At 44.9% G+C, this 16,453-nt stretch overlaps 1 protein-coding gene across 1 annotated transcript in view; it reads right to left on the bottom strand.

The window, feature by feature from the left end:
- Window positions 1-234: 234 nt before the first annotated feature.
- Window positions 235-16,453, bottom strand: part of Crkl (CRK like proto-oncogene, adaptor protein) — a 34,400-nt gene continuing 18,181 nt past the window's right edge. The window contains exons 2-3 of the mRNA XM_028779668.1: window positions 15,211-15,676; window positions 235-1,778 (exon numbers count right to left, since the gene is read on the bottom strand). Of these exons, the coding sequence (XP_028635501.1) occupies window positions 1,644-1,778; window positions 15,211-15,676 (601 nt within the window). The 3' untranslated portion in view covers window positions 235-1,643. The remainder of the gene's footprint in view (window positions 1,779-15,210; window positions 15,677-16,453) is intronic.

Here is a 16,453-nt window from a genome sequence, read left to right as displayed (position 1 = left end):
TCTTAGGGACTGTACCCATGTGATACACATACATACATGCAGTAGAAACACCCATATACAGTTTTTTTTTTTTGGGGGGGGGGGTTTGGAGTGGGGCACAGTCTTTTGATATAAGGTCTCTGTATGTAAGCCTGCCTGTAAGCCTGCCTGTCCTGTGACACTAAAGGCCAGGATAGCTTTGAACTCTCAAAAGATCTTGCTTTTGCCCTTCTGAGTACTGGGATTAAAGGTGTGGCCACCATACCCAACATAAACAAAATTTTTAAAAAGTCTTTAAGAGAAATAAATATACTGGACAAATGGTTTTGTCATTTGAATATGTTTCATTAGTTCTCAAAGCCTAAGGGCTCCAGAGCCAAGGCCGTCATTACAGAAGATACTCTGTAAATGCTAGGCTACTCACTAATCACTGCTACATTTCTAGGTCTGCTGCATTCTGTGTGGAGGTTTGTCCTCATCAGGGTCCAGCTGAAAAGAGAGCACTATAGAAAGGTTCTTAGAACTCTGGTTTGCCATGTGTGGATGAGGAATCAGACACACATCTGTACTAGCTGACATGCAGGAAAAATGGCTCATGGTTGATGGGCATCTTCTTTTGCTCAGAAGCACTGTGTTCTGGTTCTACTCAGGCTGTACAACCATAACCACTCTCAAGCTGTCTGGACAAGCTAGGTCTGTACAGGAAGTGCCAAGTGGCCTTTGTGGTGGAATATAGCAACGCAATTTAACTTGTGAATCTAGTAAGCACACAGACTCACTACCTTCTCAAAGGGGTATGCTCACCAAAGAGGTCCACACTGTCTGCTCCTGTCAGAGGCAGCAATGACAGCAACAGGCCCACCCCTACCTTGGTGCTTCACAGCACAGCACAGCACACCAGGACTGCCACTCGTGGGCAGTGTTTGCCACATGGTCACAAGGTACTGTGGCAACCCAAAGATAAAGGCCTCGACTTCAGGGGTCTTTTCATATTGGTAGTTACATACAGTGGCTTCAGTTTGGAAGCTCAGGGACATGGATTGTTCCTTAGACTGTCAGAAAAATCCAACCTACTATTTAAAAATCTGTTTAGAACACACAACTATAATTAATTAGTCTTCCAAAACCAAAACTAAACAAAAGAAAATGAAAACAAGCCAGACTTCAGGAGTTCAGGACAGAAATGTCTGGAGTTTAACTTCCTCTGCTGTCCAAAGAAAATCAGGTTGGTGGCAAAGCCACCGTTCTGTGGACCAGCAACAGCAAGATCTTGTCAAGCCTCACCATGCAGACCATCAGCAGGCTCACTGTCTATGGCAAGCACGACAATCGGTCTCCAGTACAAACAAGGCAGTGACGAGGGGAAGAGACGAGCCGCGTTGGGTTAAACTGTCTCTACTGTGTGCTTCCACCAGTGTTTCCAGTTCATAATCCACAAGAACTCTAAAATCAGCTACTCTTTGACAGCATGACTATGATACAAATGCAGACCGAGCCAGAGAGCGAGCGAGCGAGGCAGCTGCTGAGGCTCCAAATGTGCAGGGACCACCAATGTATGGAAAGCTGGCCACCAGCAGCTCGGTGTAACTTGCATGTGACAGAGTGCTTCCCACTTCAAAGGAGACTGACAGGCAGAGGAGGCAGCAGCGGGGACGGCACAGCAATCACTCGTTGTCATCGGGGTTCTGAGGGTCAAAGATTTTTACATGTGTGAAGGGGAAAAGCCCCTTGCGCCCATTCACCTCGCCTTCCCATTGGCCATTGATATTCATCCTTGTGACTTTCACAATGTCACCAACCTATGAAGATAGAGGAAAAAAAACAAAATTAGCATCACTGCAAACAAGAAAAAAAACAGTTTACATTAAATCACAAACACTATCTATACACAAATCAAGACTAACTTTTTTTTTTTCCCAGTGTTTGGACCTGAAAATCAAGTAGTACAAAGACAGGAGATGCCACCAGGAGCTCATAAAGCAGCCTCTGCGCACAGAGCAGCCGCTCCCTCCAGGGCTACTAATAAACGGACATGCTTGGGTATCTGACTGAGAATGTGCATGTCAAGCTGAATAAAGTGAGAAGTACAGGCCTAGCGGCGCACACCTTTAATCCTAGCACTCGGGAGGCAGAGGCAGGCAGATCTCTGAGTTTGAGGTCAACCGGTGTCCAAGACAGGCGGAGCTACACAGAGAAACCCTGACTTGGGGCAGGGGGAGGTGGGAAGTAGCCAGGTGTGGTGTTCATAGTCCCAACAGACAACACACAGGAGGCTAAGAGGACCTCAAGTTTGAGACCAGCCTGGACTTACTAAAATGCTGTCTCAAAGTAAAACCATCTTGACAGTATATGTATTTAAAACTGGAATGATACAGAGATAACCGGCATGGCTACTGCATTTCATTCTAAAAGACAATCACCACAGCAAACAAAAACAGTCCAGAGCCGGTGAGAGGCTCAGTGGGAAAAGGCACTGACGCGCTTGCCCTGAGAATGTAAGGATTTCAATTTCATCTCCAGAACGCATGACAAAGGATACACACGGTGACATGGAGCTGGTGGGGCAGAGAAAGGAGAATCCCTGACAGTCTAGTCCACTTGTTGAGTTCCAGGGTCACCTAGAAACCCTGTCTCAAAACATAAGACAGGAAGAGCATAAGGAGCAACACCTGATGCTGGCCTCTGCTCTCCTCATACACAAAACAATCCAAAACACAAGGACAAAAACGTGTCTGAGGGAAGGGGAAAAAGAGGGAGAGAGAAAGGAATACTCTCTGCCCACCTCAATTCAAAGGGTGCAACTGCTATCTGTAATGTCACCTCCCTCACCAAGGTCCCTAAGCATGACCTGAGCTCTTCCCAGCCCTCTACAGGCAGTCACCGGAGAAAGGAGCACACTTCTCTACTTTTCTGGGGGTAGGTTGGGAGCAGGGATGACAGGGTCTTACTACTTACATAACTGAGGCTAGCTTGCAAAACACCCATATCCATAAAACTTTTCAAAAAAAAATGCTTATTTACATTTAAATAATTTGTGTGTATTGTGTGCACACATGTATGAGTGTGGGTGGAGGGCCTATGGGTGGAAAGGACGATTTTCAGAGTCAGTTCTTTCTATCAAGTGAGTTCCAGGTATTGGACTCCGGTTCCACTGAGCCACATGGCTGGCCCTTAACTTGCTATTTTCTACTTTGTCAATAACAGGGGTCCTATCAAAATGGATAAAGGGGACAAGGGGTAGGATACTTGCTGATACAACACTTGTCTAGTATACCTAAGTCCCAGGGTTTCAGTCTCAGCACCACACAGGGCAGAGAAGGAGACAACAGTAAGAAAAAGGGCATAGGATGGTGAATGAGGAGGACCGGAAACCAGTGTGTAACAATTCATCCCGATGGCTGCAGCAGGTCAAAGACGACAGGAAGACAGGACAGTGAGTCAGATACTGAGACTCACACTTTATACTGTCCAGAGGATTCTACTTCATCAGTTTAAAGCAGTTCCTCAGCCTTAACTAACTTCCCTATCTTTGCTTCAGTTAACCAGTCAACATCCAGCCGTTCTGATATGGCCAATACTTGCTGGCTATGTGAGATAACAATAGGCAAACAAAATCCTTTGAAGAACAATTAATTCTGATTTATAAGTCAATGATAAGATTTAATAACTGGGGCTGCAGAGATGGCTCAGCGGTTAAGAGCACTGACAGCTCTTGCAGAGGTCCTGAGTTCAACCAGCAACCACATGGTGACTCACAACCATCTGTAATGGGATCTGATGCCCTCTGCTGGTGTGTCTGAAGACAGCAACATAAAATTCATACATAAAATAAATACATAAATCTAAAAAAATAACAAAAAACAAAACAAAAACCAGGATCCACATGGTAGAACAACAACACCTTCAAGTTGTTCTTAGATACCACACACCTACACACACAGAGACGAGAGAGAGAGAGAGAGAGGGGGGGGCGGGGCCGGGGGGGGGAGGGAGGGAGGGAGGGAGAGCAAGCACTAGCGCGCGAGCACAAGCAGGCAAGCACTTTGCCCACTGAACTATTCCCTGGCTTTAGCATCTGAAGGATTTTCTTTCTTTCTTTTTTTTTAAAGATTTATTTATTTATTTATTTATTTATTTATTATAAATACACTGTAGCTGTCTTCAGACACACCAGAAGAGGGCATCAGATCTCATTACAGATGGTTGTGAGCCACCATGTGGTTGCTGGGATTTGAACTCAGGACCTCTGGAAGTGCAGTCAGTGCTCTTAACCACTGAGCCATCTCTCCAGCCCCCTGAAGGATTTTCTAAAGACATCTTTTTAGAGGAATAATGGATATGATGGTCCATCCCTTTAATTCTGAGAAGCTAATGCAGGAGGATTGCTTATCTTGAGACCCCACCCTGGGTCCCTGAGCGCCTGTATTGACAGACACACCGTTTCTTTTGGCAGCCCGGTCTCACAATGTTTATGTACCCCAGAATGAACCATGAAACCCAGGCTAGCCTTGAACTTTTAATCCTCCTGCTTCAGCCTCCAAGGCAGTGAGTATAAGTGTCTACCAACATCCAGGGAACATTCTTACTTTTGTCATGTTAGTATGATCACAGGAAAAAAGCATCTCTGGCACTAAAGAAATACAAAAAATAAAATCTCTAGAAATGAGCTGCTACAAATGAAACTGATGTAAAATTCAAGGCAGGAGTCTAAGACAGGCGCCTGTGCTGCTACCTATTCCATGAGGACTCAAACCCAGCGTGGGCAACACAGCAAGACCTACTTCAAAAACAAGAATTACAGCCTGCTCAGTCCTCAGGAAAAACTAAAGGGACCGTTCCATGGGCCCTGGACATTCACACACCAATACAGCCCAAGTCCTTAAGAATGGGAGGACATGCTGTTGAGTACTAATAAATCTTAGGAAAAAGCTGCACATTACTGAAACGGGACAGAGATGAGGGAAAGCAACCTTGTTATACTAAGAAGCTGTGGCCTTGTGTGGACCTCCAGGGCTGAGTCAGGTGCTTTTTGGAAGAACATGCAGAGAGGACCAATACAATGTGGACATAAACTGCTGGTCACTCAGTCATTGGAATTTATAATTATCTCTGAGACTGAAAACTGTAACTAGTGCTACTGTGAGGAATGGTTTTCTGTTATCAAAGATAGTTTGCTGCCAAGGGCCAATATTCTGTAAGTCTTCCCATCTTACAAAGTTTGTATGCACACACACCCACCCCCTTCATTTTTTCTTTCGAGACAGGGTTTCTCTGTATAGCCCTGGCTGTCCTGGAACTCACTCTGTAGACCAGGCTGGCCTTGAACTCAGAAATCCACCTGCCTCTGCCTCCCAAGTGCTGGGATTAAAGGCGTGCGCCACCACTGCCCGGCATCACTAGCATTCTTAAGATTAAAATAAAAGTTGCTCGTTACTCCCTCTGGAGGTAATACGTATTGGAATTTCTTCTTAGATTCCCTGTGCTACCCCTTAAAGATTCAGTTATTCATTTTATGTGTATGTTCTTGAATATGTGTATGTCAGCCATACATGTGTAGGTGTCCTCAGCAGCCAGAGAGCGTTGGGTCCCCCAGAGGTGGAGCCCAGAGAGAGCTGACCAGTGACTACGTGAACAGAACTCAGTTAACTACAAGAGCAGCCAGCCAGGGCTACACAGAGAAACCCTGTCTCGAAAAAACAAACAAACAAACAAACAAACAAACCCTACAAGAGCAGCAAGTGCCATTTCTCCAGCCCGTCTCTTTGGTTTATTTTGAGCCGCCAACTATTTGGACTATATCTCATCTGAGTCCTTTGCAGTTAGCTTTCTCAAAGCCAGTTGTGCGAGTTCCTTTCACTGACTGGCTAGAATTCTCAGACTTCTATTTTGATCAGTTGGGTTTTCTTTCATTGGTTAGAATTAAATTCACATCAACAGTGTTCTGACTTTGTTTTAGACAGAGTAGTGCTACATAGCCAGGATACCCTGAATTCACGATGCAAATGTCTGTGTGTGTTCCTCCCTCCCTCCCATCCAGATTTACCTTACACTTCCTAGGATCCTTCTGCTTCACAGCAGTGTGCTACTATGTGTAGCTTAAAACAATTAATAACAATTTCTCCTTAACTACTTTTGTTTGCTGAGATGAAGCAGTGTGCCAGGCATAATGAGATCTAGTGTGTTAGAAAAATCTTCACTGTCACAGAGGAACACACAAACAAGGCAGAAGCAGCTCAGCCAGGCAACTCTCTGTATAAAGAACCCAGAACCCTGACCAAGCTAGCAAGCAGCTAGGACAGGAAGTTCTCTTGGTTTTTATTTTAATGCAGATGGCAATTATTTTTCCTACATTGTCTGGGACCTTTCACAGTCCTTTGCAATTGGCTAGTTTAAAAAGAACCACCACAAAGGAAGGGAGAAGGAGTCAGCCAAGTTCTGGGAGGAGGGGGGTTACCACATGGGAGAAGGTTGAGATTAAAAAGTGTACACATGTCGCACGCCTTTAATCCCAGTACTTGGGAGGCAGAGGCAGAGGCAGGCAGATTTCTGAGTTCGAGGCCAGCCTGGTCTACAGAGTGAGTTCCAGGACAGCCAGGGCTATACAGAGAGACCCTGCCTTGAATGCCCCCCCCCCCGCCAAAAAAAAAAAAGCTAGTGAGCTCAAAAATCACAGAGTATCATAAAAAGGTCATGACAAAGCTGTAGTGGTGGTGGATGCATGTAATACCATCACTCAGTAGGTAGAGGCAGAAGGGTCAAGAACGCCAGGTCCACACAAGAGATACACAATGAATTCAAGGCCAACTGGGCTACATAAGACCCTGCCTCAAAGATAAATAAATAATAAAAAACATATGTGAGCTGGAGACGTCAATCAGTGATTAAGAACACTGGCTGCTGTTCCTGAGGACCCAGGTTCAAGTCTCAGCACTCACAAGTCAGTTCACAACCATCTGTAACTCCAATTCTAGATCGGACACCTTCTGGCCTCTTCCAGCAACAGGCTCAGATGTGGTACACAGACATACAAGCAGGCAAAACAAAAATATACATAAACAAAAATAATTTTTTTTTTTTTTTTTTTTTGGTTTTTCGAGACAGGGTTTCTCTGGGTAGCCCTGGCTGTCCTGGAACTCACTCTGTAGACCAGGCTAGCCTCGAACTCTCGAACTCAGAAATCCGCCTGCCTCTGCCTCCCAAGTGCTGGGATTAAAGGTGTGCACCACCACTGCCCGGCAGCTTTCAGCTTCTTAATATAGCGCCACCACCGCCCAGCCAAAAATAAAAACTTTAAAACTGAGACAGTAAGATAAAAAGGGTGGACTGAAGACTTAAGCACTGGGCAAATATACTTGCAAGCAAGTAGGACCTGGAAGGGCTGCTGCGCCCTGGCTGACTACTAAGTAACATTCTGGTTCCTCTAAGATCAAAAACATCCTGACTAAGGTATGGTCCCCAGGAAGGGAATTTACACTTGACATCCCACTGCCCCCCAGCTGAGTTCCTGTTTTTTCCTGAGTTTGTATTTTTCCTTCCCTGGCTTGGTGTATATACTGAACCTGCCCAGTAAAAGCATTGGCATTCTCTCATAATGGATGACCTAAGTCTGAGTCTTTCTTTACTCTGCCAGGCCTACACCTGAGCTCAGTACCAGACCCAAGCAGTGAGGAGCTGTCAAGTAGGGTTCAAGATTGTCACAGACAAAGTATGCCAGAGACAGTGGCATGCTGCCTTTTTTTTTTTTTTTGGTTTTTCGAGACAGGGTTTCTCTTTATAGCCCTGGCTGTCCTGGAACTCACTCTCTGTAGACCAGGCTGGCCTCAAACTCAGAAATCCGCCTGCCTCTGCCTCTCAAGTGCTGGGATTAAAGACGTGAGCCACCACCGCCTGGCAGACAGTGGCATTCTTAATGCAAGGTCTAGTCTCTTGGTTTGTGTTGGGAAGATGGTACATTCTATAGATGAGCTTGAAATCAACCTGGACAAAATACCAGAAGAGATCAGCAAACAAAAGATATCAGAGAAGCTGCACAGAAGACTGTGAGAGGATGGTACAAGCTGTTGCTTAGCACGCACAGAGACCTGGGTTTGATTCCCAGGGTTTGTATAAACCAGGAGTGCAGGCTAGTCTTACACGTCAACTTGTCAGAAGCTGAGTCATCTGAGAGGAGGGAACCTCAATTAAAAAAATGCCTCCCTAATTCAGGGCTGCAGTCAAACCTGTAGGGCATTCATTTTCTTAATTAGTGATGAATAAGGGAGGGCTCAGCCCATTGTGGGTGGTGCCAGCCCTGGGCAGGTGGTTCTGGGGTCTACAAGAAAGCAAGCTGAGCAAGCCTTAAGGAGTAAGTCAGTAAAAGCAGTGCTTTTCCATAGGTCCACTGCATCAACTCCTGCCTCCAGGCTTCTGCCCTGTTTGAGTGCTTGTCCCGACTGCTTTTGATGATTAACAGTGATGCACAAGTGTAAGTGAAATACCTACCCACCCAAGTTGCTTTTGATCATGGAGTTTCATCTCACCAACAGAAACCTCAACACTCCATGCCTATAATCCCAGCATTTAGGAGGTGGGATTGAGGTCATCCTTAAGCAAATTCAAGGTCATACAGGTCCTGCATTAACAAAACAAAAAACACCTATCTTTTTGTGAAATGGTTAGAAAAAAACAGAAGAGTAATCAAAGTGCTGGATGGCCTAATCAGAGTTACCAAAGATTCAGAAAACAACTTTAACAAGACAAAACCAAAAATTCAGGAGCACAACAGTAGGGCCATACACGTAAGATTTTATAGGTGGTGGTATGCACCTATAATCCTAATTCTTTGGAGGTTAAGACAGAGGATGAACTGGACCCAGAATTTTCTTTTTTCTTATTTATGTACACTCACCAGTGCTTGCATGTATGTCTTAGTGAAAGTGTTAAGATTCCCTGGAACTGGAATGTTACAAACAGTTGTGAACTCCCATGTGGTTACTGGGGATTGAACCTGGGTCCTCTGGAAGAACAGACAGTGCTCTTAACTGCTGAGCCATCTCTCCAGCCCAAACCCAGGATTAAGACCAGACTAGGCAACACAAGGACCTACCACCAAACAAAACTAAATAAAACACAAGGCTACACAGGCACAGGAAGGGGATGGATGTATCGAATGGTTTCTGATAGATAATCAGAATGCAAGAACATGTTAACTAACAGAACTAGCAGCCCAGTACTAAATCACCCTAAAACTGTTGCAGAAGTTCTACAAGGAGAAAAGCCTTTTTGTTCATTATAGTGTGCCAGGTTCTTGTCTGTTAATTCTGTTGAAGAGGTCAGTGGAGTTAGACATTGTAGAAGGTCAATTTATCTGTGAGATGTTGGACTAAGCTCTAAGGAATCATTACAACTTAATTTCTCCTCAATTTTGTCAAGTCTATCTGAGCCACTTTATATTACTTGAAGCTTGCAACATGGGATACTCCTCATGCACAGACTGTATTCTCCTAATTCCTGTAAAACCCCAGGGATAACCAACTGTTGTGTGTGTAGGTCAGAAGACAATCCTGGGTGCCATTCTTCAGGCATTTTCCACCTGTGATTTGATCCATTCGCTCACAGGCTGGACTCGCTGGCCAGTGAGCTTGCAGGGCTCCATGTGTCTGCCGCTCATCTCACCATACTGGAGCTGTGGGCACAGATACTCCAGCTTCCTGTGTGTGTCCTAAGGACCTTCACCACTGCAAAGCACATGTCACTATCTCCTCAACCACATTTCTTAACCTCTACCATATAGAATCTGTGCCTGAAGTTCCATTTAGACGCTCATGTAACCCAGGATCATCTTGGGCTGCTGATGACCCTGTCTCCCTCTAAGTGCTGAGGTTGCAGGTGTACACCACTACACCTGGCTTTTCCCTTTCTTTTTAGTAATAAACAAATACTAGAATGAGTGAGAAGGAAATAAAGCATTTTCTGTGAAATTTAAAATAAGGAGGCACAATCCCTAAAACCAGTTCTGAGAAACTGAGTATTTCATGCTTCAAATTAAAGCAATGCCTAGAAAAATGCTGGTCTCCCTGGCTCCTTTATAAAACGTACAAGCTGCTCCGCGCTGCCTTTCAGCACATGGGCCCTTTCTCCAAGCTGCTCTCTGTTCCTCTGCTGGCCGCTCAGCACTGTGTCAAGGCCTCCATGCTCACTCTTTCCTGCTTTACCAGCTTGCTCAGTTCACCCTTCAAAACTCAATCCAAGGGTTGCCTTCTCCAGGAAACCTTTCCAGACCGACATCTACCTCCACACTCTCCTCTATCCTCCTCCTGTTCACACTGTGAGCTTCTTGGTACGTACATCACCACCAGCTGGTTACACGAATGGACTAATGGGCAAATGTCAATTTTTTGAGTCAGGTTGCTTAGAAAACTTAAGTAATTTGCCCAAAACACCACCAATAAAAGCCATGCTTTCGGGCGGTGGTGGCGCACACCTTTAATCCCAGCACTTGGGAGGCAGAGAGGCAGGCAGATTTCTGAGTTCGAGGCTAGCCTGGTCTACAGAGTGAGTTCCAGGACAGCCAGGGCTATACAGAGAAACCCTGTCTCAAAAAAAACAATCCCCCCCAAAAAACCAAAACAATCCCCCCCTCAAAAAGCCATGCTTTAAGCAGGGCGGTAGTGGATCTCTGTGAGTGTGAAGCCAGCGTGTGTGCAGATCAAGTTCCAGGACAGCCAGGGCAACACAGAGAAATCCTCTCTCAAAAATCCAAGAGCTAAAAACCAGCCAAACAAAAAAAGTGCCAGGATTTAAAACAGGCCCATACTACTTCCCTACCTCACTTCTCAGATAAGGAACTTTGACTACAAATATTCTGTAACAGCAGCGTATTTCTTCAGTTCCCGTTATTATCTTCTAATTAAACATCTTTTAGGTTGCAAGTGCTTGTTACTCCAGGACCAGGAGATCTTACACCCTCTTCTGGCCTCTGGGAGTACTACAACTTATATACACAAACCTGCTTACAAGCTCCTATGGAAAGGGCAGGCGGGCTAGATTGCTTCCAGTCTGGGAACTTTCCTGAGGGTCCATTGAGGCCAGGGGAGAGCTCTTCTGTCTTCTTTCTGCCTTCCTTTTCTTCCCTCCCTCCTTCCCTCCCTCCCTCCCTCCCTCCCTCCCTCCCTCCCTTCCTTCCTTCCTTCCTTCCTTCCTTCCAGACTGAACAATGAAATCACCACTCAATGACATCCCAACCTTCTCTTCATTTTTTCCTTTCATTTTCTGAGACAAGACCTCACTGAGCTGCCCAGGCTGGCCTTACCTTCCTGCTCCAGCCTCTCAAGTCACTAGGTAGACAGGCCCACACCAACAGACCTGGCTGGATCTACTGTCTTCAAGGAGTGACGACACATATCTCCACTTCTTACACAGGTCACAAAACAACTCATTTCTTTCTTAAGAAGAAGCCAGAAGAAAACAGCTAACACTTTTAAAATTGTCTCTATTTGCAGGGAATCTTTCAAAAGTCAACTTATGTATATAAACTTTATAGTGCTGGAAATCAAACTGAGGGCTGAACTACATTCCCAGTCTCAAAGACTATTTTTCAGGGAAGAAGAAAAAGAACATGTTTGAAATATTCCAATAACACTGCTCAGCACCACCACTGTCCCCCGACACTGGTGAGCGAGTACGGAGGTTCCAATTACTGGCACATGTTGCCCTACTTTGTTTACTGCTCTTCAACTTAGCTTTAATACTTTCCCCAATAACCTAGATGTAACAGTCCTAAGAGAATTGTCTTTAACAAGATCAGACAGGCAGAGGACAGTTATTGTTACAGCTTGATAGGGATATCCTCAGTGGAGCAGCAAAGGACTCCTGGATGTCACCAACATGTCCTTGCAGTGAGGCATCACATAAAGCTTGTGATGACGAAGGTTTGGTGACAGCCGGGTCAGCAGCATGAGAAACGGGGGTTGAGAGCCTAGGGAGATGTGTAATGGTCAAGTATGTACGTCATCTTAAAAACGACATCATTAACCTGGCTCTCTTGCTCATAACACTCTGGGCCATCCCTCTACAACACCTCCAATCCTACTTTGCACATGGCAAAGAACGTACCCACACAGCAGACACTGATCTACAATAGAATCTTAGAATCACAGATCAACCCTGGCATGGTTAGGGCTGCAGAAATGGCTCAGAGGTTAAGAACACTGAATGTTCTTCCAGAGGTCCTGAGTTTAATTCCCAGCAACCACATGGTGGCTCACAACCATCTGTAATGGGATCAGATGGCTTCTGGTGTGTGTGAAGGCAGCTAAAGTGTACTCATAAACATTAAATAAATAATATTAAAAAAAAAAAAAAGCCAGGCATGGTTAGTGTATTCCCATAATCTCAGCACTCAAGGATACTGAGGCAAGAGAACAGTCAACAGGAGCTTGAGGCCTGCCTGGGATGCATAGTGAGATTTTGTCTAGAGAAGAAAACCACCAACCAACCAACTAACCCACCAACCAACCCACCAACCAACCCACCAACCAACCCACCAACCAACCAACCAACCAACCAACCAACCAACCAACCCAGAGTCAGAATTCAACAAAAAAGGGCCTGCAAGCTCTTATCCTAGTATCAACAGCCAATGGCCTAACATGTTCTGAGTCCTATTCTAAGACGGCAACTATCCTGAAAGGCTGAAACAGGTCTCCTATTATCTAGCCTGGCTCCAACTCCTAATCCTGCTTCCAGGGCTGGGATTGCAAGTGTGTACCACCACACTCAGAGCGAAGCTGGAAAGTATTAACAGCCAAAGCATCCACGTTATCCAGAGGTGGTGAGGTGGGGACTACTTAAGAGGGGTGTATGGAGGATGGAGGGATGGCTCAGCAGTTAAAAGCACTGGCTGCTCTTCCAGAGAATCTAGGGTTTTTTTCCTGGCATCTACATGGTGGCTGACAATTGCCTGTTAACTTTAGTTCCAGTGGATCCAAGACCTTCTTCTGGCCTCCGAGGGCACTGCAGCTACATGGTGAACAGACATATGCAAAGGAAACATATAGTCAAAACACCCATATACATAAAATGCTAATAAAAGAAAATCAAGCCGAGTGTAGTAGCACATGCCTTTACTATCAGTACTTGGGCAGCACAGGCAGGTGGGTATCTGTGAGTTCAGCCTTGTCTACGTAGCAAGTCCAGGACAACCAGAACTACGTAAGAGAGAGATCCTGTCTGTAAATAAGTAAGAGGTGTGTGTGTGCCTGTCCATGAGACTGGAAGGGGGCAAGAATGAGAGCACACGTATTTCACTTTAGTGGAAGTCAATCAGCCAGTTAGACTCCCGACTGCCATCCCTCCCGCCTCAGCCTCCTGAGTGTTGGGATGACAGGCATGAGTAATCCTGCCTAGTCCTTACTCTTATTCTGTTTCTTTCCTGCTCTAAACACAACCCCCTCAATCCTGGTCCCTGCTGTAAGGAGAGATATAGTCACTGACCCTGAAATAAGTTTTCAAGTGTAACTCATTTAGATATTATTTCTGGTCCAAAAATAACTGGATAACTAGTAGAAAGTTACATATAAATGAATTACAGCAAATTTTTTAAAAAATTTATTTTACTTACGGTGCGTGCGTGTGTGTGTGTATGCGTGCACGCGCAGGTGCCTGCAGAAGCCAGAGAAACTGGATCCCACTGAAGCTGGAATTACAAACTTTTATGTGCTGTCCAACATGGATGGTGAAAACTTAATTCCAGTCCTTTATAAGACCAGTATGTGCTCTTAAGTGGTGAGCCATCTCTCCAACCCTGTAGCTAATTTTCTGTCTGTGTACAGGTGATATGTATTATCTATATGCAGATGTAGAAGGAAAAAGAATGCCTTTAATCCCAGCACTCAGGAAGTAGAAGCAGACAGGAAGATTTCTGTGAGTCCAAGACCAGCCTGATCTACAGAGCTATTTCCAGGACAGCCAGGGTTACACTTAGAACCTGTCTCAAAAAACAAAGGAGCCGGGCAGTGGTAGCGCACGCCTTTAATCCCAGCACTTGGGAGGCAGAGGCAGGCGGATTTCTGAGTTCGTGGCCAGCCTGGTCTACAGAGTGAGTTCTAGGACAGCCAGGGCTACACAGAGAGACCCTGTCTTCAAAAAACACCCCCCCCAAAAAAAACAAAAACAAAAACAAAAACAAAAACTTGGTATGGTAACGCCCTTAACTCCAGCACAGGGGAGGCAGAAACCAGATCCCTGAGGCTCACTAGACTGCCAGTAGTAGAGCCATTGAGAGGCTTTTTCTCAAAAATAAAACAAAACAACTTCCAAAAATCAAGACAACTGACTAAGCAACAGCACATAAGCTGTCTTTACACACATGAAAACTCTCACACTTAAATGCAAGGACAAAAGCCCCTAAGCCTGGCTATTTTCTGTAAGAGTGGTGGCATGTAATCCAGCACTTGGAAAGGAGAGATGGAGGATCTGGAACGCTGGTTAGCTTCAGCTACATAGTATGGTGGGGGCCAACCTCAGCTACATATAAGACTCTGTCTTAAAACAAAACCTCAAACCTTGGAGACAATAGCTTCTCCAATAGCCTCATTAACACTCATCTTCAGGACTATTTGTCCTAGTTCAGCAGGCCACAGAAACAATGCTAATCCTGGCAAAAGTCTTTAATTAAAAGACAGTAATTGCCAGGCAGTGGTGGTACACACTTTTCTAGCACTCAGGAGGCAGAGGCAGGAGGAGCTCTGAGGTCAAGGCCAGCCTAGTCTACAGAGAAAGTTCCAGGACAGCTGGGACTACAGAGGAAAACCCTGTAGTTTTCAAAAAGATAAACAAAACAAAAACAAAAAAAGGCAGTGTTCGAGTTCTTTCTACTTCATGCTATCATGATTTACAAGATCTGTAACAGAGAAGGGCTAGTATATTTTGAACTCAGTTTTCTCCCTAGATACTTTATTTGTACCATTCCTTAATTACAATGTTATAGATATGGATAAGTAGTCTGTTTTCTCTGAATGCTAATTTTACTCATAGGTAATGGGTCTAATTATCATTTTCCCTGCTGGGAGCATAGGAGAAAGTGAACAGGCTAAGAACCTGGACTGAAGTGATAACTTGGAAAGGACAAGGCATATCAAGTACATCCTGTGTCACCTCCAGTCTAATTCCCAAGAACATAAGTACCTTTAAAAGGGATGACTAACTTAAATGAAAACCCACACTCAAAAGCCAGTCTTGATAAATTTTTACCTCCAACGCCAAGGCAGTCTTGTCATAAGCACACGGTACTCGCTTCTGGATTGCTTTTGCAAAGACAGGTCCATTCTGTGTAGACGGCAAAGGGTTGATCGCTATCCCAGGAGCACTGGCAACTGCAGGTACAGGAGTTGTGGTCTGAGGTTGAGCATATGCGTGAGCAGGTTCTGGGATGCCATAACTGTTAGAATTCCTATTTCCATGCTTTCCATGTGGCGAGGACCTCACAAGCTTTTCAACGTAAGGGACAGGAATCATCCCAACCCGGCCGTCCTTGTTGCGGGCGCTCCACCACTGCTCTTCAGGCTTCTCTAGTATCACTAGAAGCTCACCCTTTTTAAAGGGTAGGTCTTCAGCATCATTCCCAGGAAAATCATACAGAGTCCGTACATATTCCAGATTTTCTTCTGCTGTAGATAAGTTGGGTGCTGAGACAGAACCCATTGGTGGACTTGGGTACCTTAAGAGAGAAACACAATTATTCTGAAGAGAAACTGTATTCTATGCGGATATGTGTCAAAAGCATGTAAGAGTTCCTTCCACTATAGTGAACTGTCCCTTTACTGTATTCTCAGTAAGATGTTCTGTCATTGTACATTCTGTAGTCTATAACAATATGCTAAACAGACTGTGTCATGTGTGCACATGGATACACGAACCATCACCCACAATGTGTTGCTGAGAATGCTTTGTTTTCAGATAATCTGAACTTATTTTTAACTCTTAAGTAAGTTCTATTGCTGTCTTCTTTTGTTACAACTGTCACAGAAACATTTCCTCACATTCTTCAATGGCTCACGTCCTGCATAGGTCACTAAGTTACAAAGGATGCAAAATATGAAAACCAGGCCTAGTTAACTGGCTCAGTGCAAACCTTACGACCCAAGTTTGATTTCTAAAATCACTGTAAGTGGTGGAGGGAACCAACTCCACAAAGTTATCATCCTGACTACACGTGTCTTGACTAGCCTCCTCCCCTGGCTGATAAACAATAATAAAGACCAGAAAAAGAAGCCAAGTGTAGAGTGATTTCGGAGGAAGGTAGCGCTAAATATGGTGGCACATACTTTTGTTTGTTTGAGACAGGATTTTTCTCTGTAGCACTGGCTGCCCTGGAACTCACTCTGTAAACCAGGCTGTCTATGCCTGCCTCTGCCTCCCGGGGGCTGGGATTTAAGGTGTGTGCCACCACCTCCTGACTAGGTGGCACACATCCTGAATCCTAGCCCTAGAAAGG

The sequence above is a fragment of the Grammomys surdaster genome, unplaced genomic scaffold (genome assembly GCF_004785775.1).
Source record: "Grammomys surdaster isolate TR1022 unplaced genomic scaffold, NIH_TR_1.0 358, whole genome shotgun sequence".
Lineage (NCBI taxonomy): Eukaryota > Metazoa > Chordata > Mammalia > Rodentia > Muridae > Grammomys > Grammomys surdaster.
This window is presented reverse-complemented; position numbering and strand designations above follow the sequence as displayed.